The following is a 27,551-nucleotide window of genomic DNA, read 5'->3' as shown; positions in this document are numbered from 1 at the left end:
ATTGATAAGTTCCAGGTCGACGGGTTCAAACAGAAATATTTGAAAGCAGAGAAAACTGTGTATCTTATAATCGACATGACTTTATCATGTTTATCAGATGACAATACCAATTACTAAAATTAGGCTTAGGCATAGTTATATACTTTAATTCAGTCACGGACCCGCGATATCACGGGTGTGTACTTGTATGATTAAACTTAACCCAATCTTGCAATTCTATCAGGTTTGAAATGTATTTCACGGTTTCGGTAGTATGAATGCTCTATTAGTTTTGATGACACCAAAAAAAAATTCCAACTAAGGAATCTTATATATTTTAGACACACATTCGGGGTTTTCAGTGCTCATGTTTTCAAGAAAAGGCGTATATTTTATTTTTTTTCTGTATTGATGTCAAATAGAAGGGGAACAGACTGACGCAGACATGATATGGTCCATGTTTACTAATGTTGTATCAATCATATAGCAGTAATAAATTTAACTATTAAAGAACTGTTTAGAATATATGTTTACATTGTAATGAAAACTCGTTATTATAACAAATATTTAATTATCAATATTTAAATCATTTTAGTTAACCTAGGTACGGTACACATCTAATATGCATAATAGAAAGACAAGACAACAGGAAAATGCGAGCTTTATGAATGAAATGTAGTGTAGCAGACACAACCGAGAAACGTACTTACCAGGCAAATGATAAGATCAACGCAACCAGATGTATACGAAATTAAAAAAAAGAGGTTATTAACTATTTAAGAATTCTTCCGAGGTAACATCTTTTATGTAAATGTGTAATTAAATCGCAGCTTTTGTTTCTTTTACAATGATAGGTATGCTTTTCAGTCAGAACTCATCCAATGAACCACAGGAGTTTGAAATCCTATCAATAAGAGGGTAAAAATATATATCAAAGTCGACTATCACAGTAGAGCTTCTCTCGAAGATAGGGAAATGTCGCGTGACATTTATATATAAGATCATAATCACTGACATGGGTCTTATCACTTAAACAAGAGGAGCAGAAGATATACTTGATGAATTTAAGAGTAACGTAATAGTCGGAACACTTTAGTTTTTATTACATATACTTCATACCAGTAGTGCAAAAGTAGTCATCAGTTTTCTCAATTGAATTCTTTCGTATTGTTCTTATCTGGGCCTCTTGTAGTCGACTATACGGTATGGGGGGGGGGGGGGGGGGGTCTTATTGTTGAGGCCGTAAGGTTACCTGTAATTGCTTACATCCACTTCATTTTAACTTTAGTGGATAATCATATCATTTGCAATCATACCACAATGGACAGCAGGTAAAAACGAGCAAATTAGCTTTATATAAATTGTCTGTATTCAATTCTGCATTTCGGTTTATAACATTGAAAGTCTTTAAATGATTACCTTTTTTTCGCATATTAATATGTGTATTGCAACATATGCATTTCTACAATTAACTCCACTTCAGTGATGCTATTATAGGCCAGAATATTTGAAAGTCCTAACACTATTACATATGTTGAAAAATTAAAAACCAAAAAGAACCAAAAGCGTCTTCAAGTGACAAGAAGTCAGAGCCATACATGATGGAGATGAATTCCTTTTTTAAACGATTTCCTAGATTTCATAATTGTAAATTTCAGTATAACAATTTCTGTTGTTTCATGCCAGTGTGCAACCAATTGGCACTATTGGATATCTCATGGCGGTCAGTTTTTATTGTTTGGGGAAGCCGGAGAGAACAGTGGAGACAGCTAGTGATACAGTTATTGAGCGTCTGTTGGGCAAAACGCATAGAATTTTTGTAAACACCAAAAACAATCAGCAAAACACACATCGGGGAAAATATTCCACAGTATATTGGTTAAAAAATACAATAAATGAAGAGAAACTAAAAAAGAAAAAAAAAGATCAGCAATACCAGAACAACAAATCTTGAGTCATGAAAACGAATTATATGAATTACTTTTAGTATTAGTAAATGTTGGCGACTGCATGGTCATTGTTGAAAGTGCACACATATCTAGATAAAAGCAGCATGCTTCCTTGTGTGTATGGGTGTGTTTAAATGTTCAGTAATAAAAAAAGTTCTAAGTGAAATAGAACTTTTCCTTAACAATTTTAAAATCATTAATTTGGAGTATTTCACTGGTTCTTTAAGAATCAATAATTAATATATAGCTGACTGTGTGCGTTTTTTATGCTCCATTTACCATTTATGGGCATTATGTTTTCTGGTCTGTGCGTCTGTTCGTCCGTTCGTATGGCACGTCTGTCCCGCTTCTGGTTAAAGTTTTTGGTCAAGGTAGTTTTTGATGAAGTTGAAGTCCAATCAACTTGAGACTTAGTATACATGTTCCTTATGATATGATCTTTCTAATGTTTTTATCCCATTTTCACGGTCCACTGAACATAGAAATTGATAATGTGGATGGGGCATTCGTGTACTAGGCGGATACATTCTTGTTTTAAATTCTTTCGAAGCGATTTTCGGTTCTCGCTGCCTAGCGGTGTCGGCGGTGGCCAAATTTCTAACGAGAGTTTTCCCATTCATTCGGAAATATATAAAGGCGATTAAGAGTATGTGAAGACAATTATATATTTATGAAGTGTTTGAAAATATGACGGATTTTCTTTTACAAGAAGGTTTATGTACACTTGTTTAAAAGTAAACCGTGCAAGTACATAAAACATGCTACTCAGTTTGTTAATTGATGTTTTATATATGACTTTAATAGATTAAGAAATATTTACCATGCTTGAACTAGAAAGTAAACATCAGTATGATTGGTAATTTTTTATGTAATCGAAAAAGAAAATAGTAATCCCAGCTCACAGGGACTCGGTTTGCGGTTATAATTTTTGTTTTTCGTTTTTTAACCATTGTCACGGCAGACTCAATTATACAATTTCATTTGATTTTTGTATTTATGTTAACTTGTTTTTTTTTTCTATATCATGAAGGCCGTGAAGTGGATAATAATCTGCACATCGCTAGAAAATAATTGATAAGTCATTTTTACATACATAACCAGGGACAGTCTATACTACCCAGTGAAGAAAGTCCCTGATAACCGAATGGACCTCAGGTTGTTTTAGTCCAAATTAAAAATCATCTTAAATTTATATCTTGGTAACCAACAATGGTTAACAATAAGTGGGACGAAAAAGGGTCTTGAGGTGTTTACAGAATAGAGAAAAAAGAACAGATTGGTGGGCAAAACAAAGAATAGAAAAAAAACAAGCAAAAAGAATAATGTGGTCAGTGCTAATTTTAAATCTGAGACTACTATGTGTTATAGTAGTCTCAATTTTAAATATATCATATCAAGGATTTGTATAATCCTTGATCATATATATCACGATTAAGAGATTGAGAGGGGAAGGTACAAAAATCTGACAGTGTCAGAACGTATCTGTAAATTGTGCGGTACTGAGGTTGAGGATGAAATTCATTTTCTTCTTCAGTGCCACAAACTTTCAAATATTCGTTTCAACTTTTTAAATGAAATAAAACAACGGTTTAAAAATTTTAGTGGTTTAGATATTAAATCACAATTTATTATGCTAATGTCCTCTGAAGATACTTTCATACTCCAGAAACTCGGAGAATTATTGGAAAATTTATCCTCATATAGGAAAGTTTCCTTAAATGATATATAGATATAGAAATGCCCAGTGACCCCCCTTATATTATTAAACACTGTGCTTGTTGTTTTCTTGTACTTGTCTTAATAAATATTTTTTGGTTCGGTTATTTTTTTGTTTGTTTTTTTATAACATTGTGTCTTAATCATATTGAATCACTTGTAATCATTTGTATGTAATTAATGTTGATTGTTCTGCTCCTTATGGGCGCTTTGATTAGCAATAAAATATATTTGAATTTGAATTTATATATAAGTAACTAAGAGAGAATAATTGGCCAAATAAGCCTTTTAGAATACAGAAAAATGCTATAAAAAGGTCAAAGAATAAAGAACATTTAAACATCCAGATCCCAAAACTGTAGGTATATAATTTTAAAACTGGTATGCGATAACCCCACTTATTAATCGCACCCCCTTATCGCACCTCACATGCACATTTTCAGGAAAGATAACTCGGTTAGCATTTCCGGAAATTATAGTTGAAAGTTGGCCTGTCTATATTTTGAAGATTTGGTACAGTTTATGTTTTTACACACACAGATTATTTAAAATATTTTGATTTTAAGTATATTTTGACCTTCATATATTGCGTACGTGCTATTCGATAACCTTAAAACAACCAGAAAAATCTGTAAATAAAACCATGAAAACACACCATGTCTATTTACAAAAAAGTAAACATGTTTTTATAATCGGCACATGTACATGTACTACTTTAGTAGTTTATTACAAGACAGTTTTTGTGTTCAAGTTTAGTTATTTGTCATGGGCTTGCTGGTACATTTGTTATTTTAGAGGATACATTATTAATTCTTCTATAAATTTGTCAATGCAAAATCATGAATATAAAAGGGTTTTAAGAATATAGCTGTGGTCTGTCATTAGTAATATATAAATAAAATCATACTGATGATCTGGAGGATGGGGGATTGGTAGCAGTGCTTCTCTCATTGACCTTACAAATTTAAACTGCCCCTATAGATGTACTGGGGAATTAGACTCCCCTGACCAGTGCTCGATAACACGCTACAGAAATGATTTTTTTAATGAAAATAAAACACTTTTGAGTTGAACCATTTTTTGTTTTTATACCGTAAAAGGGGCCTTACAGGAAATGTACATTTCGCATGATCTTAACTTAACTGAAAATAAATAGCCAGGGCCGTAACTAGGGTTCGAATTCAGGGGAGGCAGGGGTTTGGGGACCACCAATTGAGGCCCCCAAGAGAGAGGGGGTTTGGGGGCGCAGCCACCAGTCGTTTTTTTCTCGCAGTAAAATGGCTAAAAATGACCTGTTTTCCTTCGATTTACTTACTTAAAGAAACATCAGTATTGCTTGAACCTGGAAGCAATTTTTATGCAAAAACAAACTGAGATTGCTGTTCGGGGTAAGCCAAGGCTACGATTTGAAGGCCGTACTTTCACCTATAATTATTAACATTAAATACATTGTGACCACGGATTTTGTTCTCAATATGAAAAAAATCACCTGTTTTCCTTCGATTTCCTTACTTTAAGAAACATCAATATTGCTGGATCCTTGAAGCAATTTTTTATACAAACAACTATTATCTGTATTTAAAGATATTTTTGTTAGAAATCAAATTGGCAAGTTAAAAAAAAACATATAAAGCAAGATCATAGAAAGCAAGATATTTTTTTTGTTGAGGACCTTGAATTTTAATATGGTTGAAAGCTGAACAGACATGTATATAACTACAACCAGGGACTTTCAAGTATATACTTAGTTTAGAAAGTCTCTGCTTCAACGAATGGGAGTGTTTAACTACTAAGGCATTGACCATAATGTTCTCATACGATCGGCCAGGAGACGTTAAAAAAATGACACAACAGCTGATTCAGCCGGTAACGAATTTCAAATATCATAAAAGATTCACAATACAAAGGGAACTTCCTCTGCTTAATGGAGCCCCTAAATAAATTGAAAAGTTTTATTCAAAATTGTCAAAAGCAAAGTTTCATATGTATTCTCTTACGAATACTGAATAACAGACGGACGGCCACACGAAAAATAAAATACTGAAACGGTTCACTTTCGGTAAAAAATCCAGAAAATGACAGATATATCAGGTATCATGATAACACTGTTAAAACTGTAAACTTGTGTTGTTTATCATTGAATATAAATTCAAGTTCTTCGTGTACATATTGTCAATATTTCATTTTATTACTTCAAAAAAAAAATTTCTGTAGAAAATTCCCCTGCCTCATAGGTAGTTACGGCCCTGATAGCAGACAATGAATCGACAGTGGTGAATCAAAGTTGAAAAGATCGCTCTTGGAATTTTGTTTAAAAAACACTTTAATTAAATATTTAGTAGTTTGAAATAAGATGGATCGATTATAAATTCATTTACAATTCAAATGATGTGATTCCTACCGTAATATTCAATCAAGGGCGTTTGTATCATCATGTTTTGTCCCCCTAGAGCCCTTTCATCTTTTCACTTGACCGCCGCCATTTTTATGTAAACAATATATTTTGGGTAAACTTGCTTGTCCTTTCACGTATATTCCAGTTTGGGAGTTTCATATGTCACTAATGAGCCGTGGTACTGCAATGTTTGTGTGCAGTGTGAGAAATAATGAACAACATGTATGAACATTTTTTTACGGAAAAAAATGTTTTCCAAACAATACACATTTAGATCAAATTTAGAATCTCTGAATTTCTGTAAATATATTACCATTTCAGTAAAATTTAAATGCCAATTATCAGTAAAATGTTCATTTTATCAAATAGACAACATAGTTCATATTTTATTTTTATTCTGAAGTTTTTATAACATTATCGAGAACTGGTCAAAATGTATTCAAATTTGGAATATTTGTAGCATGTGAATCAAGCATGCCCCAAGGTGACGTCATAATAGGAATTAAACAACCAATCATGTACTTTTATTTCAAGTAAGGTCAACTTTGATCAAACAAAAGGTCATGAATTAGTTTGCACGATTATGTCGGTAAACAGTAAAAACCAGTGTTAAATAATCGAGCACTGGTCAGGAGAGTCTACATTGTACAAGTACCTGTATACAACTTTGTTTATTAGTTAGTACTGTAATAACTGTATACAATTACTGCAGTTGAAAGCAAACACTGCCTTTTGACCACACAACAGTTGAACACCATTTAACATGTGTACTACTACCATGACTACCACAATATATCCTAGAATATTCAAACTACCACAAAATGCAATCTTAAATGCACTATAGACTGTGTCTGCATATTATAACCAGATGTCTATAACATAACGGTAACCAGATTGCACCAAGTACCTAAATTGCACCTACTGTATTTAACAAGAATAAAAGGGAAAATCTTACAAGATTTCTAAGAGACTAAACAATTTGTATTTTTATGATTTGATACTATGCATGTCTTTCAACACAATTAAAAATATTTAGATATACACAAAACGTTCACAATATTTATCAACCGATGAAGTGTTTACTGAAAAAACAAAATGAAAGGAAACGTCGCCAAGCGATGTCATCAAAATTCATCTTTTTAAAATAAGCAAATACAATTTGTGACAAGTATCCATTTCTTAAAAAAATAAAAAGTAAGCATGGACTAATATCAAATTTTTCAAAATATTTAAAGAAATTAAACAAAAGCTCTGTTGTTCCACTTTTGACGATGCGAATTTAAGCATGGATGCAATTTGTGTACTCCTCATTACAGAATCATTGATGGTTTGGAGGTCAGTTCAGACCAATTTTTCTATGATTCCATATGGATTTAAAATTAAATTGGTGAAACCATATAGTAAATAATGATACATCTACAAAATAAACATGATGAAAACTTTTGTCTGAAGCATAAAAAAACATGGGTGAAAAAACTGTCAAAATAGGTGCAATTTGGGTACCCTCACGTTAGACATTGAAATAACGAAGGGAAATGGAATGGGTATCTTCAGCTTTATCTAGATATAAAACATGCAGTATGTCACTTGAGAGTAAGACAAATATATATGCTATTTAACCTGTACAAGTAAACCAAAAGCATTCCATTCTCCAATTCCTATACTTTGGATCAACAATAATGACCTGGGTTTGCAGTCATAAAACTTTTCAGTATGAATATTGTAACAGTTAAACTAATGGTATTATGTCTTCTTCCCACAACAAAATCATAGGAAAACAGTAAATTTTCCCCCACATATGGTAAATGATTTGTCTGTTTTTCCTTCCATCCATCCCAAAAATATATTTTTAACACATATATATAGAAGCAAGCTTGAGCAGTGACATTGTTGTCCATAGACACATCTTTATTTTTTTTGCTCAATTAAATATAATTTATAGGTTTAAATAAATTTGATTTTGTAACAAGCTTAATCAGTGTACATGAACACTGGTTCGAACTACTAAACTATGTAGCTGATGACAGCCCAGGGGTTAAGTCACTATAAACCAATTATCTTTGATAAAGCAAACTTTAATATGTAATCATTAAGGACAATACTAGACTGTCCATGCTGTTTGTACTATATTAAACTATTATAAAAGACATTTATTTCTTAATATGTGATATTTGTAGGTTGTAACCAAGTGATTAAAGATGAGTGTCTACAGCTTAGCTCCTGGGAACCGGAGCATTCCAATGTCTAACACAACACACAGCGATATGATAATGGCTAGTTGTTTTAATAACTTCATGGTTGCTGCATGTGTCAGGTAATAAATGTGACATGTTTGTATAAAAGAAAACTTGATTCTTGATTATTGTTATAAAAGGGTAAAATAAAAAAAATACTGAACTGAAAATTCAAAAAGGAAAGTCCTAATCAATCAAATGGCAACATCAAAAGCTCAAACACATCAAACCTATGGATAGCAACTGTCATATTACTGACTCGAATAAATGTAAGGAATTATCAAATATGTTTATTCAATGATGATTTGATCATTTTTGAATTGTCTACATTGAACAATTTTGAGATTTGATCCTTCCCTTCAGTTATGGTCCATGGATTTTGAAAATATGATTTGGTTAGCATCCACCATAGTTCAAATGATTGGAGATAACAAATGGTCCAATAATTTTGTAATTATGTCTGTGATAGACTGATAGTTTGAAATTATTTATATTGCACAGCACATTGATTTCACTGCAGTCAAAACTAAAACAAATTATTTCACATTGTTGCTCATCAATTGTCATTAATATTCATCCTTAATATCATAACTCATGAGAATGTCTACGTTAGAAACCTTCATGTATTAAGAATTTATTACAGTGTTCTCCACAGATATTTCATTTAGCATCCTGGTCAACAGGGGAAATAAGAATACCATTTTGTTTCTAAAAAATATAGCATTACACCCATAACATAATCTATAAGAAAACCACTTCAGATAGCATCACTTTTAAGATTATAGCATCACATTACCATGATGCTTAAAGGCCATGGGGAGAACACTGTAATTACATACACATGAACTACAATATTATTTGCTATTTTATGCCAATCATATGTATACATTTATTATATTGATAAACTAAGTTGGAATTTGTGTTTTTCAGGAGTTCTGTGTTGACATTTCTAGCTGTCATCACAGCATTACTATGTATTATGAAGATAGTTAAACTACATTCTAGACAACACCCATCTTGGCACCAGTATATGATATTTTATACAGCCTCGTTGGAGTGCACTATTGGGTAAGAAATAACGTAATTTTTGGGGCCCTTTATAACTTGCTGTTCAGTGCGAGCCTAGGCTCTGTGTTGAAGACTGTACCTTAACCTATAATGGTTTACTTTTATAAATTGTGACTTGGATGGAGAGTTGACTCATTGGCACTCTGAGCATACCATATCTTCCTATATCTATTGACATACATTTTTTGATTTCATACAATATTAAAAATGAAAGTAAAAATATCCCAAATGGACTATCAAAAACATAAATCAAAGTACATGTATGATAGATGACAACATTACCGTCAATAGAAAACAGATGACAATACAAAAAAAAATACACTTAAAACTTAAGTAAACAACTACCCAAAATCTTTTGGTGCTTTGGAAAATTAACTAGGAGAAAGTCATAAAATTGATATGACAAACAAGACAGTCAATTAACAAAACTCTAATTTTTTTGATAATAAAATCATTATAATTTTTTAACGTTAGTTTTGTTCACAAAGTTGTTTCATATATACTATTTTAAGAAAATTTCAATAACTATTTTCAAAAATAAATTTGAAATTGAATATTCTAAAATGCATAAATTTAGCTATGGTTGCTTTTTATTCACTCGTTAATAAAGTTTTTGTAGGGTCTATTATACAGTTCTTAAAACTTACACATAAAACTGACAAATTCCACAACTGTTGGCTTGTAACTTCATGCTCTTAAACAATATTTTCTAGCTTAAGAAATTGTCATGTGTTTATGTTTGTCTTTAGTAGTGTCTGCATATAACAATTGTTTAATATCCATGAGGATATTGAATTTGAATTTTATTGAAACTATTCTATATATCTCATTGTAAATTGTATATGTTATTTACTACATGTATTTACAGAGGAGTCCATTGGGTGATAGTAGCCTATGCACAGATGGATTTTGTATTACAGTATTTAAAGTTGATACAGTTCTTAGTGATGTGTCACTACTACTGGACTTTAGCCACTAGAGCTCTCAGGAGGGAAAGATTAACTAAATGGTATATATATGCGTGAGAGAGAGGCTAAATAAGTGGTTTTATATGTGAATATATTATAACTTTATAGTTTTAATATAAAAAATACTTGTAACACACTTAGAAATAAATCATGCATGGAAGCAAAAAGTATTTTGAAATAGGTACGTTTACAGACCATACACAAAAAATACTACTTCATCATGTAATGAATCCATGTAGTAAACTATTGCTTGAAAAAAACAAACCAAAAAAACAATTCAATAAAAATATTAAGAAGCATAAAATAGATATTAAGACATGTAATGTTTTAGTTGTACATTTTCTACAATAATAGAAGAGTTTTACTATGTACAGAAAAAATACATTTAAGTAATAGAATAATTCTTAGTGTATTGTCTAATCTAACAAACAAAATTAAAGGAGTGAGGTTTAATATAAAAATTTGCAAAACAATCAGCACCACAAAGGGGTAACTAGTATTTCCATATTAAAATTCTAATTAAAGAACTGGCAATTTCTATTTCACCAGATGAGTGATACAGGAACAGATGTGCCTTTTGTTTCTGGCTTTAAAATGAGTTTATGTGATTTGGCATCTCTCTTTTTTGTCGATAGTATTCTTGATAAAAAATACAGAAATTTGTTGTAACAAATAAAATTAAATCATATGTATACTATTTATTTATATGTATATTGATGCCTCCATATTCATACAAAAGTACTGATTGTTTATGTACAGGGCTCTTTTAATAAATTTGTGACACTATTTATTTTCCAAGGTATTACTACCAATGTTGATATGTGTGTATATACTTTACTATTATAGCCATACTTTTGTGACATTACTGTGGATTCATTTTTATTCGTGGTATACCAATTTTCGTGGATTTCGTGGGTAACAGCGAACCATGAATTTAAGAATTCAACGAAGAATAATCCAGAGAAATGTGTATTGAGTCGGATGTTTATTTCCGGTTATGTTATACAGTTCTAGTATAGTGTTGACTAGCGATAAATATTGTAACATAAGACATATTTTTTATTGAAAGAAGATACAAGTATTTTGATTAAATCTATAATAAATATATCTAATATCAGTGATAATTTACTTTTTAAAATTGATTAAAACTGTTCATAGAAAATAACTGCAAGTTGTTAATTACTGTGTCATAGTTTGGTTTACAAGTGATTAAACATCACTAGGATTAAGTACAGGGATATACGTAATTTCATGCTTGCATCACAGCTGAAGATTGACCAATCAGATAATTAGATTGTGTTTATCTATTTGAATATTGGAGTTGAAGCAGTGGCAAATCCTCGGGTTTTACCATATATAGCTACACAAACTTAAAACTCAATTCAATTTTTGTTGAATCATTAAAATTAAATTTGAGATCGTTTTTTCAAATCTCCTTATCATATCAGACATGTGTTATAAAAATCTTTGTGATATCTTTTACGGTTTGGTTTTAAATTGGAATTAAAAATTGTATTTTCCCATAGAGTTTGAGGTAAAATCCCAAAAATTTCACTTCCCAGAAATTTAAAGTGCCAGGATGTTTGAAAATATGTATTGCCCGTAGGTAATATTTTTTATGACAGGAACATTTATTTTCACACCTTATACTTATATCACTGTTTATTATATCGTGATTATGGAAATGAGCTTTCAATCATAAAGGTTTGAATGCCTTATAGGATTCAGACAAGAATTTATAAATTGTAAAACAAACAAATAATTAGTTGTCTCTGTCCATTATTGTAATGGAAGTTATCAATGAACACTTTAACCTAGAATGACCAAGCGAGCTTTTTCAATGAATTACTTCTTTTTTGTTTTTTTTTATTATTGATCAAACCTAGAAGGTTATATGATCTCCTAAATCAAAAAGAAATCAACGAATTACGTATCTAATTTTTTGTTGTTGTAATCAGCGATCCACGAATTTACGTTTACCACGAAACGTCTTTTTTTCTCTACCCACGAAAATTGATACCCACGAAAATAAATGAATCCACAGTATTTATTATTTTTCCAGGGTATTACTACCAATGTTGATATGTGTGTATATACTTTACTATTATAGCCATACTTTTGTGACATTATTTATTATTTTTCCAGGGTATTACTACCAATGTTGATATGTGTGTGTATATACTTTACTATTATAGCCATACTTTTGTGACATTATTTATTATTTTCCAGGGTATTACTACCAATGTTGATATGTGTGTATATACTTTACTATTATAGCCATTCTTCTGTGACATTATTTGTTAATTTTCCAGGGTATTACTACCAATGCTGATATGTGTGTGTATATACTTTACTATTATAGCCATAATTTTGTGACATTATTTGTTATTTTTCCAGGGTATTACTACCAATGTTGATATGTGTGTGTATATACTTTACTATTATAGCCATACTTGGCATAGTCCATACACAGCCTGCTTTTACAGAATGTCTACGTGAGTATAAAAATGAGATTAATTATTTTAAATTTTGATTGTTGTTGCCATAAATGTTGATTTTTCTGTTACTAAATTTAGTTTGGTTAAGAATGGCCTTTTTTAGCTCACCTGGCCCGAAGGGCCAAGTGAGCTATTCCCATCACTTTGCGTCCGGCGTCCGGCGTCGTCGTCCGTCGTCCGTCGTCGTTAACTTTTACAAAAATCTTCTCCTCTGAAACTACTGGGCCAAATCAAACCAAACTTAGCCACAATCATCATTGGGGTATCTAGTTTAAAAAATGTGTGGCGTGACCCGGTCAACCAACCAAGATGGCCGCCACGGCTAAAAATAGAACATAGGGGTAAAATGCAGTTTTTGGCTTATAACTCAAAAACCAAAGCATTTAGAGCAAATCTGACATGGGGTAAAAATGTTTATCAGGTCAAGATCTATCTGCCCTGAAATTTTCAGATGAATCGGTCAATCGGTTGTTGGGTTGCTGCCCCTGAATTGGTAATTTTGAGGAAATTTTGCTGTTTTTGGTTATTATCTTGAATATTATTATAGATAGAGGTAAACTGTAAACAGCAATAATGTTCAACAAAGTAAGATCTACAAATAAGTCAACATGACCAAAATGGTCAGTTGACCCGTTTAGGAGTTATTGCCCTTTATAGTCAATTTTTAACCATTTTTCTTTAATTAAAGTAATCTTTTACAAAAATCTTCTCCTCTGAAACTACTGGGCCAAATTAATCCAAACTTGGCCACAATCATCTTTGGGGTATCTAGTTTAAAAAATGTGTGGCATGACCTGGTCAACCAACCAAGATGGCCGCCACGGCTAAAAATAGAACAAAGGGGTAAAATGCAGTTTTTGGCTTATAACTCAAAAACCAAAGCATTTTGAGGAATCTGACATGGGATAAAAATGTTTATCAGGTCAAGATCTATCTGCCCTGAAATTTTCAGATGAATCGGTCAATCGGTTGTTGGGTTGCTGCCCCTGAATTGGTAATTTTGAGGAAATTTTGCTGTTTTTGGTTATTATCTTGAATATTATTATAGATAGAGATAAACTGTAAACAGCAATAATGTTCAGCAAAGTAAGATCTACAAATAAGTCAACATGACCAAAATGGTCAGTTGACCCGTTTAGGAGTTATTGCCCTTTATAGTCAATTTTTAACCATTTTTCGTAAATTAAAGTAATCTTTTACAAAAATCTTCTCCTCTGAAACTACTGGGCCAAATTAATCCAAACTTGGCCACAATCATCTTTGGGGTATTTAGTTTAAAAAATGTGTGGCATGACCTGGTCAACCAACCAAGATGGCCGCCACCGCTAAAAATAGAACATAGGGGTAAAATGCAGTTTTTGGCTTATAACTCAAAAACCAAAGCATTTCGAGGAAATCTGACATAGAATAAAAATGTTTATCAGGTCAAGATCTATCTGCCCTGAAATTTTCAGATGAATCGGTCAATCGGTTGTTGGGTTGCTGCCCCTGAGTTGGTAATTTTGAGGAAATTTTGCTGTTTTTGGTTATTATCTTGAATATTATTATAGATAGAGATAAATTGTAAACAGCAATAATGTTCAGCAAAGTAAGATCTACAAATAAGTCAACATGACCAAAATGGTCAGTTGACCCCTTAAGGAGTTATTGCCCTTTATAGTCAATTTTTAACAATTTTCATTAATTTGGTAAATTTATGTAAATTTTTACCAAATATAGTTCTCTGTTACTAATGGGCAAAGTTCATTATAGATATAATTGTAAGAAGCAAAATCGTTCAGTAAAGAAAGAACTTCAAACACATCACCATCACCAAAATACAATTTTGTCATGAATCCATTTGTGTCCTTTGTTTAATATGCACATAGACCAAGGTGAGCGACACAGGCTCTTTAGAGCCTCTAGTTACATATCTTCTGTTGTTTATTTAGTGATTTTATAACAAGGCAATGATATGTCAAATGCTATATATATATTACATATAAATTTAAATGTTCCTTGGAAATATTAATAATTTGGAAAATGTCATTGTAAGTGCTCTCAGGTGTACAATTTTTGCCTGATTTTTAGTAAACTTGTATCAAAGCTTTGTATCAGCAATGTCTAAGACCCTTTTTAAAAAAAAAGAAAGAGTTATTCCTCCTGAAAATATTCATTATTTGGAAAATTGCATTGTAAGTCATGTCAAGCATTCATTTCTTAAAAATATCTATAACATGTTTTAAAGAGCAAACACATTCATTTTTAGATTTATTCCCCTTGGGTCAATAAAGTATGAGGGACGGCTTTGGAGCTCTGTTCTTTTATTACATTACAAGTATGCGTTTTAATCAGATGTCCATATGGACAAATGATGAAGTAAATTCATATTTATTTAAGGTCATGTTGTTTTGCAGAGCCGTACTGGTTAGAATTATCAGCAGCAGAATTTGTCACTGTACAGTTATTTGCTATAGCAGGATTTTATATCACAAAGAGACTTAATGAAATCAGCACCCTTGATTCTGTCAGGTGGTCACAGAAAAGAGATTTATGGTGGTAGGTATTTGCATATAAGTTCATATACATATATTGCTTTTAGTTTAAACATATTTATTTATAGTTGATTGGGAAACAAGTTTTGCAACATATATTAATCCCTTTCCACTTTTTGGGTGCTAGTGCTTTCTTGTAGCGTCATTAGCCTACTCTTTTTCGAAATCTACAAGGGTGTCTTTAATGTGCAAGAGATATGGCTCTCTCTTAACACGGGTCAGCCATTTATCGTCCCCTTCCAACAGACCATCATCGTTTCCTCAAGACCATATTCTCAAATGGTATATGCTTTAAAACCAGACACTTGAAACTTTAGTTGGTAAAATCAAAATCATTGTCTCCAATTTTTCAAAGAAATTAACATAGTTGAAACATGGATTGTGAAGAGGACCCCAAAATAAACTGGTACGTGAAAATGAATACCCACATAATGATAACCACTTGCTCAACATGGTAGAGGTGTGGCAGGAGACCCCTACAAATAAAATAAATAAACCCAAAATTTATTTGTGTACAGGCTATTCATACAATAGTTGGCTGACTGTAATTAATGTATATATTACTCCACTGTATTCACTTGATTGATGTGATATTATGCTTCCATTTCTGAGAGCTATTATTTGAATTAAAAAACAAATACAATTGAAAATTACAATTTCTCTCAATTTCAAGAAATAGCCAGGGCGAAGTTAGTCACACAATATACCATATAAAAATATAGGGGAAGTGGTATGATTGCTAATGAGACCACTGTCCACCATAGCGCAAATGAAGAGAGTCTGAAGATACCAAAAGTATATACAAACTCATTAGTCAAAAAAACAAAGAGACGATGTCATAGCAAAAAACAAAAACAACCAAAAGAATCTATACTCTAATATTGTCAGAGAAGATAGTAATTAATAAAAGATCAATCAATATTATGCTGTGACTAGTTTTGTTTATGGGTGATCTTGCAATTACAGAATCTTATCACAGGACTAAAAATCTGAAAAACTGATCATTGCTCAAAATTACCATTAAATAATAATCACTAATTATTTTGTGTAAAATATGAATTTTTTGTTTGTTTATATATTGCACTCTATTTTATTTCTCTTCATTAAAGAATAAGTAATGAAAAACATCAAGTCTTGTTTTATGATTGTACAGATTAATACAAACATGTATATTTTTACTTTCAGTATTGTGGTTGTGTTTGAAGTTTCTGCATTTGTGGGATTTTTGTATGATGCATTACTTAAGATATGTAAGCAAAAGACTCACTACAATTCGCTGTTCAGAATCTAATGCATTCTAAGTAATATTTTCAAAAGCTTACATCAAAATGTTGTGATTGGTTTAAAACGTAGAAACAATGGAAATTGAGCCAATGATGTAACCTTATTTTCATTTTGGTGTACGAACAATGAGATTACCCATAGTCCTTTAGATTCTGAAAAGGAGAATTGTTTTCTGATAGCCTTGACCGTGAAAATACATAGACAAAGTCATTTCATTCCCAATGATTAAATAACATATGTTATTGTAAAGTTTTCCACTTAGTCCAATTAAAATAAGATACATAATAGAATATTTAATGAGTTTTAAAAACCTTAAACCAGATAGTCTCTAAACCATGGTTACTAGAAAACCTTATACAGTTGAAAAGTTAACAGTGATATTTCCTTGCTTGATATACTATACTTCCTATTTTTGCTCTGACAGCTTTTGTTTTTTAAAAACAACTAAATACTCTTTTTTTCTATTTTTAGTGGGCAATGAAGATTCTGGCTGTAGCCATATATTTGTAAGTGTTTAGAACTAAACTTTAGCAAAATCAAGGGCCAAGTACTACTATACATTGCATTCAAATGTTCTACAATAAATCGCTAAGGCAGACACTGTAAAATGAAGAAATTATTGTGACGTTTTGATTAATGCAAACAATACAACTAAATGAGTATCACAATGATAAGAACTCCCATTCTTATATCTGATGCATATAATTATTGTATGCAGATTTTCCTGAAATTCCAATAATTGATCTCACATTTTAGTTCATTCTGCATCCTTGTTTCACTTACACCTTACATCACCCCAATATGCATGTTATAGATGCTATAACTGATGGAAGCAAGGTTTTCATATAAGAAATCACAAAAAAATATGAGAAAATCAGAAAATCCTCCTACTTTGTTATAACTATCACTAGTACAATGTATACTTGAAATTCTGTCAAATGCAAAGTGAGCACTTCTGTAACTAGGGATTAGATTTCCATGGCAAGCGTTGCTAAGAAAAAATTGTTAAACATTTTTTTTCATTTTCTTTGGTCATTATAAGATATTGAACAGAGTTTCATTAAAATCTGTGACATACTGTGACCAAAGAATTTTGACAGTTCCATAGAACTGATATTAAGACTTCAATTTAGCTCTTTATACTGTAGATAGAACACTTTCTGTTGTCTTTGTCTGCCAAATATAGTTACAAAATGTTATTTCATGTAATGAAGATTTCATGTCACATCCATTTTCTTCACAATTTGGGGTTCAATTAGGAATGGAAAGTGTGTTTATAACTATAAGTATATCCATTTATTTAGCTACAACATGAAAATAATAAATGGAAAAAAAACAAGAAGATGTTGTATAATTGCCAATGAGACAACTATCCACAAAAGTTCAAGTGAAGTGGATTTAAGCAATTGCAGACAACCATACAACCTTCAACAATAAGAAAAACCTTGACATGAAATATAAATCAATGCAATTGAAAAAGCAAATGGTGTAATTTATATAATTATAACAAAACAATAGAATAGGTTAATATCAATACATTTGGCCTTCTTAAGTTTCTGTGCCTCGTAGTTAATTACTCATACTTTTCTGACATTAACCTGATATGGTATATGTATTTGTTTTCCAGAGAGACCAGCAGGAGTTATACTCAACAGTATTTGTCGTCTTTATGGTAGGTTCTACTAAAGAAAAAAATAATTAATTAGCACAAAAAAAATACTTAGTTTCAATATGCATTTGATGTATTAATGAAATCTCATTAAAATATTGTAAAAGAGGAAAACCATCAAATTTTACATGATAAGATATTTTTTATTTACCAATCATGGTAGCCAAAATTTGAGCATTACAATCAAATGAATTATTACACAATAAAGCAAAGTAAATGATTAGAGTGATTGAAGTACCTTGAAAAAAAAACATGTATACACATTAAATGAAAGTAAAATATAAACAATATCATTGACAAAACATTAAGTCTTTTGGCAGCCCCTGTGACCTGTAGATTTTTTTTTGTAATTTAAATTAATGATCTAGGCCTATGGGAGACAACTCCTGATATATTTTTCTTTTTCTTTATCGAACTACATCAATATTTTCGAGAAATTTCTTTTATTCTTCAAATAGGGATGTGTAATAATTAAGATACATTTGAAATAAAAAACAAATCTTCAGATAAAAAAAATCAAAAAGATTTCATCCCATTGGATAACGTTGAAAATTACATATGTTGAGATTTTGTATTGTTCAGAATATGACATTTTAAAAGAAATGTAGTTCTTTGTTCAGAATATGACATATTAAAAGAAATGTGGTTCTTCGACTGTGTTCTTACATAGCTTACGCTTTCTGGTACAGCTTTTATTCTAATATTTTGTTATACATATGTATTTCTAAAGTTAATGATGATCATGTACTTTTCAAAAATTTATTGTCATATTTTCTACTGCAATCACAAATTACACAAAGCTACTACTACCATTCAAGGTAATTTTGCAGCATGGTGATGATAAATGATTGTTTATATTTTAGGTGATGAAGCTACTACTACCAATCTGGGTGATGTTGTTTGTGTTCCAGCCAGCCCCTCCTATAAATGATAGTGACGATTTGATACCAGCACTCAGTGATGATGGGGTAAGATGTGAATAAAATAAAACACTTAATGATCACTGATTAGACTGTTCCATTAAAACATACAATGGAACATATGGAATGCACTTTGTAACCATTTATAGATTCAATTTCAGAATCCATTGCTGTTTGTTTAGAAAGATCATTGGCTCATCCAAATTAGGTATTTAAAGGATTCATTATAAAAGAAATATCACAAATTATTAGGACAACAAACAATCATAATCCAGACATCACAAATTGAACACTTCTGATGTTAACTCTTGCAAGGAGGATACACTGAAAGTGGAATAGACATAATAATGATGAAAGCAAAGCAAAAAATCACCAAGACTGCACAAAAAAAAGTATTTAACTCCAACCTACAGTTAAGATTTTAAAGAGCCTTCCCAGTGTTCAATATATGGTTTTATTGAACAGCCTTTACTATTTTGTAAAATTGATTTATAAAACCCTTTTCCAATTCTTAATTATCAAATATCAGTTTGACCCTAATGAATTTATCATTTTAGTAAATTATGGAATAGCACAACTGATAATCCCTTTAAACAGGCAAGCTGTTTTCTTGTATTAGTTTTCATCCTCTTTCCTGGTTGGCCAATCTATTGTAACAATGGTTAATGTTTTCTCATCCTGAACAGGCATGTAGTATTTTCCACTGGATATTAAACCATCCACTATGAATCAATTTTGTATCAGATTCAATTAGGAATTTGAACAAACATATGAAATCTGTATTAATTCTATCAGTTTAAATAGATTTGATTTGTTACACGACATGTGAGGCCTCAATCATTTTTTTCTTTAAAATTTCTTTGTGATTTTAACCATAATGGTCATATAATATAGAAGCTCAAATAACATATTTTCATACATTGATCATGTCTTTAATGAAATGATTCAAAGATTTCCTGACTTAAAACACAAAAATCTTGTCTTTGATCAAATAAAATTATGTTTTATCACATTTTACCAAATTAAATATCCTAATATTTTTCTTTTTATATATTGTTTAGAATTCGGCCTTCAACTCCAGTGTAGATGATCACCAGTATAGACAACTCTACCATCCTACAGATGATTATGGTGGTTTCCGTGACAACAGTCCTTCTCCGGTAACACCAGGACGATCAGCAAGTAATGCCAATCTCATGAAACGAAGTGCTTCCAATTTAGACCCTATCTCGGAGGAAGCATCTCATACAGCAGTTACGAAAAAATCACAAGAAAATCAAAAAGAACCACCACAAACTGCTGCTCTTCCACAAGAAACCCCACCCACCAGAGGAAAATTCTATATATGATTTTGTAGTCTTGATCTTTCAGTTTATAATATTTGTTACAATTTATTCTTTGTTTTTGCGTATATTTGAATATTTTAATGCTCTGTTGTTTTGCAATATTAGCCAAGGTTAATAGAAATATTACCCTGTAATTTTTCATGTCAATTTACATTTCAAAAGTATGCAACTTTTTAATTCAGTATGTTTGAGATAGTGTTGGTGTTTTTTAAAGATCATTAACTGCTAAAATGAACATTTTACAATTTCTTTTTTCCTCAAAGTAGTTCAAAAGTTATGAGATGTAAAGATCTATGGAAAATTTAAATGACTTTGATTTTTTAGATGAAAATTATATTTTTCAGTTATTTTTAAATATTTATTAAGTTTTAATCATATTTTTTTTTTACTTTTTCTCCAATAGTTCTATACTTTTGTCAGTAAAGTAATAAGGAATCTTGAATGAAATGTTATTGCCAGAAAAGCATGATGTGGTGTAATGTGATATATATTTCAGAGTAGCTGTGTTTGTTATTTAAATGTCCCATTTACTTAATAATGAATAAATAGTATGTGTTGGTATTTTAAATGTCCCATTTGCTTAATTATTTATGTATAAAAAGCATGTATGAATGTGATGTTAAGATATCGACTTTGAATGAAGGGGAAATGAAATTTGCATTATGTATACCCCTGACCTCATTTATTGTACATAATCCTAGTTTTAGAGATATTTATGATTAATTATTTTTTTTTACCCCAATTTATGGGTTTTGTATATTATAAGACTGAATGAGAAAATGAAATATATACATGTATATACTAGTGCTATAAAAAGGTAAATTTAGAGCTTTATCATATACTATTTATGAATTATACCTGTTAGATTTTTTCTACCATATGTATAAGTATAATTAATTTTATATCACATTGTAAAAAAGTAAATTAACTGCATTAGTGTCCATATTATCTAGCATGCCATTAATGTACCAGTTACAGAAGAGTTGGTGCCTGTAATGTTGTAATGTTTCATTTCTAATCAATTATTTAAAGTCAAAGTAAAACCAACATGTGTATATGTCCGTTTAGGCAATAATTAAGTCTTAGCCTTGACTCAAATTTTATGAAACTCATACACAATGCTAAGGATCACAACACTCGGACAGAGTTAGAGTTTGGGGTGTGAATCATTTCTCAAAACTTCTAAAGTTATGCTCCTTTTAAACTTGGGAAATTGGAAAGGTAGAGAGGGGTATTCGTGTCCTTGCACACCATCTTCTTTATTTACTAGTATTTCCCATGAAACAAGATTCCATATCAATGATAGGATTCTGAATAAAGATTTTAAAAAACTTTTTTGGCTCTTTTTGGAAGTTCAACTATCTCAGTGGTTAGGGTTAAATTAGAGTACATGGGCCATGTCACAGATTTTCATCAAATTTTACATAAACATGCTGTATGTTAAACTTTAACTGAAAATTGAAAAATAAATTACATCTTTTATTTTCTAAAAGATTTTTGAATATTATTCTTTCATAACAAAGGTTTATTTGTATGGAAGGCACATATGATATATAAATAAATGTTGAAATCATAGGTAACATTTCCTATGATATATTTATGAAATATCTACGATTGGATAATTCTAAGACAAATTTAAGAATGTTTATTTTTTGTTGATGATTTTCATGTGCCTTCTATACAAATATATAGGAGATTGCTTTTAACCATGCCACATATGTATCTTTGGTTTAAATCAAAGTTATATGTTCTTTTGATCAGAATTACCGTTAACATTTATTGTGCCGTGCTTATGAAACATTTTATTTTAACTGTATGTCAAAAATCAACTAGAGAAAGTGTTAAATGTGAGATATTGATCACAGGTATTAAAAGCAGATTTGTAGAAAGCATTTGTTTTTATAACATAAACCCTAAGTTTTAGCTGTAAACTACAAATTATTTTTTTACAGCAGAGCCATAAACATTTATTTTATACATATTATTGGAAATTGTAATCTGAATTTGTTTCATTGTACCTGTCTAATTTTTGTATGATGACAATTATATGCAGTTAAGATCAATTTTATTGGTGATTATAGTTTATCTACTTTTGGAAGGAACAAGAATTTGGCCACTTACTTTAAATTCAGAAATTACTGCATGCATGTAATATTTCGATTTTGAAGAATGAACAAAAACACATAATTTATTACTGCAATTTCAGAAAAGACTGCATACAGATGTTTGTAGCTTATATCATAATGCACTTTCTTATCATTGTGATACCTATCAAGTTCTATTAATCTCATTGATAAAAACCTATCAGTAATTTCTCAATTTACTGTAGTATTTAGGGTAGATAAAGTGAAGTTGAATTTTGATTCCAAAAATAAAGTCTTGTAGTAACAAAGTCTCTAAATTAAAGGATGAAGATTGGAACCTTTCTGTTGAAATTGATATTGAATTGGTTGTGGTTAAACATATAAGCTTATGTCCATTGACACTTTAAAATAGGGCTAATTTACAAGTACTGAAAATGGCACCAAAATGCAAAACTAGTCATTGTCATATTTAAAATTAAAAGTTTTCATTATTTTTCAACTGAAATTAAATGTTATTTCATCTCAGAAAACCCTTTTCTCAGGAGTTACTGGACAGATTGACTTCATATATGGTCAGCAGCTTAACAGTGATGAGTTGTAATGTGTCAGCACTCTTCATATCTGTCTGACATTTTACTTCCTGCTTCCTATACTTTGAATTGTTTAAATATGTCAAATAAACTTTAAACTTTTGGTCACACTTTTCTCAGGTTCTACTGAACAGAATGAGTGGGTTATTCACACAATTTAAGCATTTTTATTTTATTGGACTTTTTTTTTTGTATAAACGTGTCACATGTAAAGATTTTTTCTGAAACTCTATTTCTTAGTACATATGTATTATCATGAATAAGCTGTTTCACTGCCATAAATGTATTTTGTATTTTTGTATATAAATTTCATTTTCTATGACTTGTATTTCATTTAAAGACTAAGCTTAGCAATTTTGAAATGTTTATTTCTGTCTTCCATATGTAATATATTCCTTTTTGAAAAGTTTGCTTTCTCTTTATTTCTTCGAAAAAAAATCACTTAACTTTATAATAAGGTGGTACATAACACTACAGGGAGATAACTCTGAAAAAATCAGCTGAAGGTTTTAATCACATTCTAATGTTCAGGAAATATAGGTGGCACGGTAGTATTTGCATTCCAGAATTTAGGTTGCTCTTTTGTGTACCCTACTTAGGTTAATGTATCTAAACAGTGTGATTGGACAAAAAATTAAGTATCAACTGAACATACTTTCCCAAACTGAGGGATGAATCAGGTGTAGAAAAATATGAAATAATTTTACATACAGATGAAAATGAATTTTTGAGAATTTTTTTTAATTTTTTATTCACTGCACCATAAAAGACCTAAAAGTACTAGTGGCCTTAGGTTTTCAAAAATAGCAAAAAAAGTAAACGGTCATGATACATATTCAAATTCATTTCTGAATAGTAAAATGAAAGTACTTCAGTTAACTGTGAATGTAGAATTTTTTGCAGTGTTAGAAAGTGTTGAAAATTCTAAAAAGGCTATCATTATCCCTATGGGCCAGGAAATACTACCGTGCCACCTTAAAAGCTTCTCTATGATCAAAATAAATCTTTTTTTGTCAGGTGAAAGTAAATATGGGGTCAAATTTTTCAATTTTTCTGATAAAATTTAAACATATTTAAGAAAATTAAAATAGCCTAATTAAGTTTAGCCAAGGAGTTTTGTACCACTTTAAGTTATAAATGAAGGTTATGATCTCACTATATGCATCCATTTTCCTGTGAATTTCAGAGAGAAAAAATTGAACCCATTGTATTTAATCATAAGGATTTAAATTTTACTATGTACCTGTATATTATACTAGATAATAATATGTAAAACATTTATAATTGTATTTTTAAATGTTGTCTTTTATATGTAGGTGTATTTGCATTTTACATTGAACCTTTATCTTAAACAGCTGCTTTTAATTGTATATATATATATGTTTTTGTATTCAAAGTTTGCACCTGCAAATATTTTACATTTTTGTCATGTGTAGATTTTTGTCCCATTTTACATCTGTTTTGTTATTGCTTGAAATGAGAAACCTTTTTTTTAATGGAAGCTTTAGTATTAGTATAACCAGATAATACATGTCTTGTTGCTGAGAAAACCTATCAGTCATGACATCATATTGATGTCAAAAACATGTCTTGCAATATTTTAATTGACCGAGAATAATATATATTGTGTACAGATTAAAATCGTAAAATGTAAATATTTACATATAATCTTAACTATCATAACATAAAAACACTCAACTATTGAAAGCATGTGCCGGAAACAATCTGAAGCTGTAAGTACCTATTTATTCTAATGGTATCCACATCATTTTTTCAACTTTTACATTGTCATTTCTATTATTATTAGTAGAAAAATGTATTCTAGAAGAAAGATATTAAGTATTACACAGATGCTGTTTTTAGCATCATTGGTGATACTTTAATGAATGGTTTAAAGGTTAAAATTATAATATATAATTGCCTGGTAGTGGAAATATATTATTTTCTATTAGACATGCATGTGATATCTGTATATACACTCAGTTAAATGTTGTTGAAGTCTTTGTTCTTCCATATTTTTGTATGAGATTTTACTCTGATATTATATATCTGGAAATGAAAAATCAGAGTTTTCTGAGGTAATGGATTTATAAATGAACATTTAGTCCAGTGGACATTCCTTTATACTATCTGTCAAACAAAATTTCTTTGTACACTTAGTGACTTTAGGAATAATTATAAAAAAAAAATTGTCAATTAGAAACAACATCAAGAATATGGTGCACACTGAATAACGTGCATTAAGGGTTACTCTGAAGTGTGCACCAAAATTTTATATGTTATTTCAAATGGACAGAAAAATTTTGCAATCCTTCCTCATAATTTAATTCTAAATTGCATTTTAAACCTGAGTAAAACATAAAAAAATGTTGATGACGTCACAGTCACAAGACAAACTGATATCTATGAGCTGATAGATAAAACACTGTCAGCCAATTAGAAGATGTGCTACATCCTAAATCAGATTATTATAAAATTAAAAATTCAAATCAAATTATCAGATATTTAGTACAGTAAAGATTTTATTTAACTGGTAATGACCATAGCAATCTTTGAGAGTTATAAAATAAAGTTTCAATGTGAAAGGACCAGAGTGACTTGTTTGTAATTTTAATCGGAGATTTCTTTTGTAAATTTTAACAGTTAGCACAATGTCAACAGTCAAAGCTTTTCTGCTATATTCAGTGAGGCTTTGGTCTAAAATATAGATTACAATGAGAACAAGTAGGACGCTAAATCTGACCAACTGAAGTTAAATACTTCCTTTAAGAAAGAGGCAAGATATTTTCCTTTGGACAGCCAGTTGTGTTTAGAAGTTTTGTTGCAGAAGAAATAAATGTGAAAAATAGTTTGGTAGTTAATAAAGACCAAGATATTTTACATGGCATACAACCTTAAATTGTTTACTCCATAAGATTAAGTAAAAAATACTAAAAAGTAATTTAAAGATTTTAAAAGGTGTTCTACCAACATTATCAGATAAGAGAAGACCAGATTATGTAAACTCAAAAAAATGCCATAATTTATTGACCAAATAAATATGATTAGAAGCTTGTTGATAATTATCTATTGCAAGATGTACTGGAATAATATTATTTAATGTGTAGGAAACAATTACAGTTTTAATAAATCTGTGTTCTGTATTCGCAAGTTTTATGGTTGAATTTTTGTTTTTGTCGTATATGTGCAAATGTATCCTGTTGAATAAAATTTTAATGATATGAAAGATTCTTGTTTTTGAGCGGCCATGTAATAATATTGACATGTTTTCTATTCTATATGACAAAAAAATATGCTTACTGTGTGTAAAAAGGAATGACTGTAATATATTTTCTGTCTATGATGAAATAACATCAAAAATGTTGTGCACACTGAATAACCTGCATAGAGTGTTATTTTAAAGTGTGCACCAAATTTTTGATGTTGTTTCAAATAGACAGAAAAAATATTACAGTTATTTCTTATAATTTAATTCTGAATTCCATTTTAATTCAGAGTAAATCATGAAAAACGCTGATGTAGTCACAATCACATGACAAAATTATGAAATTGATAAAGTAAATGGGGAATGTGTGAAAGCATCAACAACCCGACCATAGAGCAGACAACAGCCGAAGGCCACCAATGGGTTTAGAATGTAGCGAGAAACTCCCGCACCCAGAGGCATCCTTCAGCTGGCCCCTTAAAAAATATGTATGCTAGTACAGTGATAATGGACATCATAATAAACTCTGAATTATACACAAGAAACTAAAATTAAAAATCATACAAGACTAAAAAAGGCCATAGGCTCCTGACTTGGGATAACAACCCAACCATGGAAGAACAGACATCAGCAGAAGGTCACCAACAGGTCTTCAATGCAGCCAAAAATTCCCGCACCCGGATGCGTCCATCAGCTGCCCCCCAAACAATATATATACTAGTTCACTGATAATGAACGCCATACTAAACTCCAAATTGTACACAAGAAACTAAAATTAATAATAATACAAGACTAACAAAGGCAAGAGGCTCCTGACTTGGGACAGGCGCAAAAATGCGGCAGGGTTAAACATGTTTACGAGATCTTAACCCTCCCCTTGCACCTCTAGCCAATGTAGAAAAGTAAACGCATAACAATACGCACATTAAAATTCAGTTCAAGAGAAGTCCAAGTCTGATGTCAGAAGGTGTAACCAAAGAAAATAAACAAAATGACAATAATACATAAATAACAACAGACTACTAGTAGTTAACTGACATGCCAGCTCCAGACTTTAATTAAACTGATTGAAAGATTATGTCTTCATCATATGAATATCAGGTACAACCCTT

The 27,551-nt window shown here is 30.6% G+C and overlaps 1 protein-coding gene across 4 annotated transcripts; it reads left to right on the top strand.

Moving 5' to 3' along the window:
• Window positions 1–4,084: 4,084 nt before the first annotated feature.
• Window positions 4,085–26,460, top strand: LOC139490692 (uncharacterized). Of its 4 annotated transcripts, none has more exons than XM_071277614.1 (12): window positions 4,085–4,157; window positions 8,217–8,353; window positions 9,204–9,341; window positions 10,210–10,350; window positions 12,707–12,804; window positions 15,204–15,345; window positions 16,527–16,591; window positions 17,097–17,131; window positions 18,253–18,297; window positions 19,158–19,262; window positions 20,276–20,741; window positions 20,827–22,030. In XM_071277614.1, exons 2-11 carry the CDS (start codon window positions 8,238–8,240, stop codon window positions 20,561–20,563), a joined length of 1,173 nt encoding a protein of 390 aa, XP_071133715.1. In that variant the 5' UTR covers window positions 4,085–4,157; window positions 8,217–8,237; the 3' UTR covers window positions 20,564–20,741; window positions 20,827–22,030. The 4 variants fall into 4 exon arrangements, with proteins under 4 accessions (XP_071133715.1, XP_071133713.1, XP_071133714.1 ...); XM_071277612.1 differs by adding an exon at window positions 24,217–26,460 and having other exon boundaries at window positions 4,107–4,168; window positions 20,276–23,774; XM_071277613.1 differs by adding an exon at window positions 24,217–26,460 and having other exon boundaries at window positions 4,107–4,318; window positions 20,276–23,774.
• The last annotated feature ends 1,091 nt before the right edge of the window (window positions 26,461–27,551 follow it).

Source organism: Mytilus edulis, chromosome 10 (assembly GCF_963676685.1).
Source record: "Mytilus edulis chromosome 10, xbMytEdul2.2, whole genome shotgun sequence".
NCBI lineage: Eukaryota > Metazoa > Mollusca > Bivalvia > Mytilida > Mytilidae > Mytilus > Mytilus edulis.
This window is presented reverse-complemented; position numbering and strand designations above follow the sequence as displayed.

Bases quoted from the DNA above. Each gene is read 5' to 3' on its own strand.
- LOC139490692 (XM_071277612.1), top strand. From the start codon at position 8,238: ATGAGTGTCTACAGCTTAGCTCCTGGGAACCGGAGCATTCCAATGTCT. The intron at 10,351-12,706 runs GTATATATATGC...TTATTTTTCCAG, and splicing joins AGGGAAAGATTAACTAAATG to GGTATTACTACCAATGTTGA. The intron at 19,263-20,275 runs GTAAGATGTGAA...TATATTGTTTAG, and splicing joins CAGCACTCAGTGATGATGGG to AATTCGGCCTTCAACTCCAG.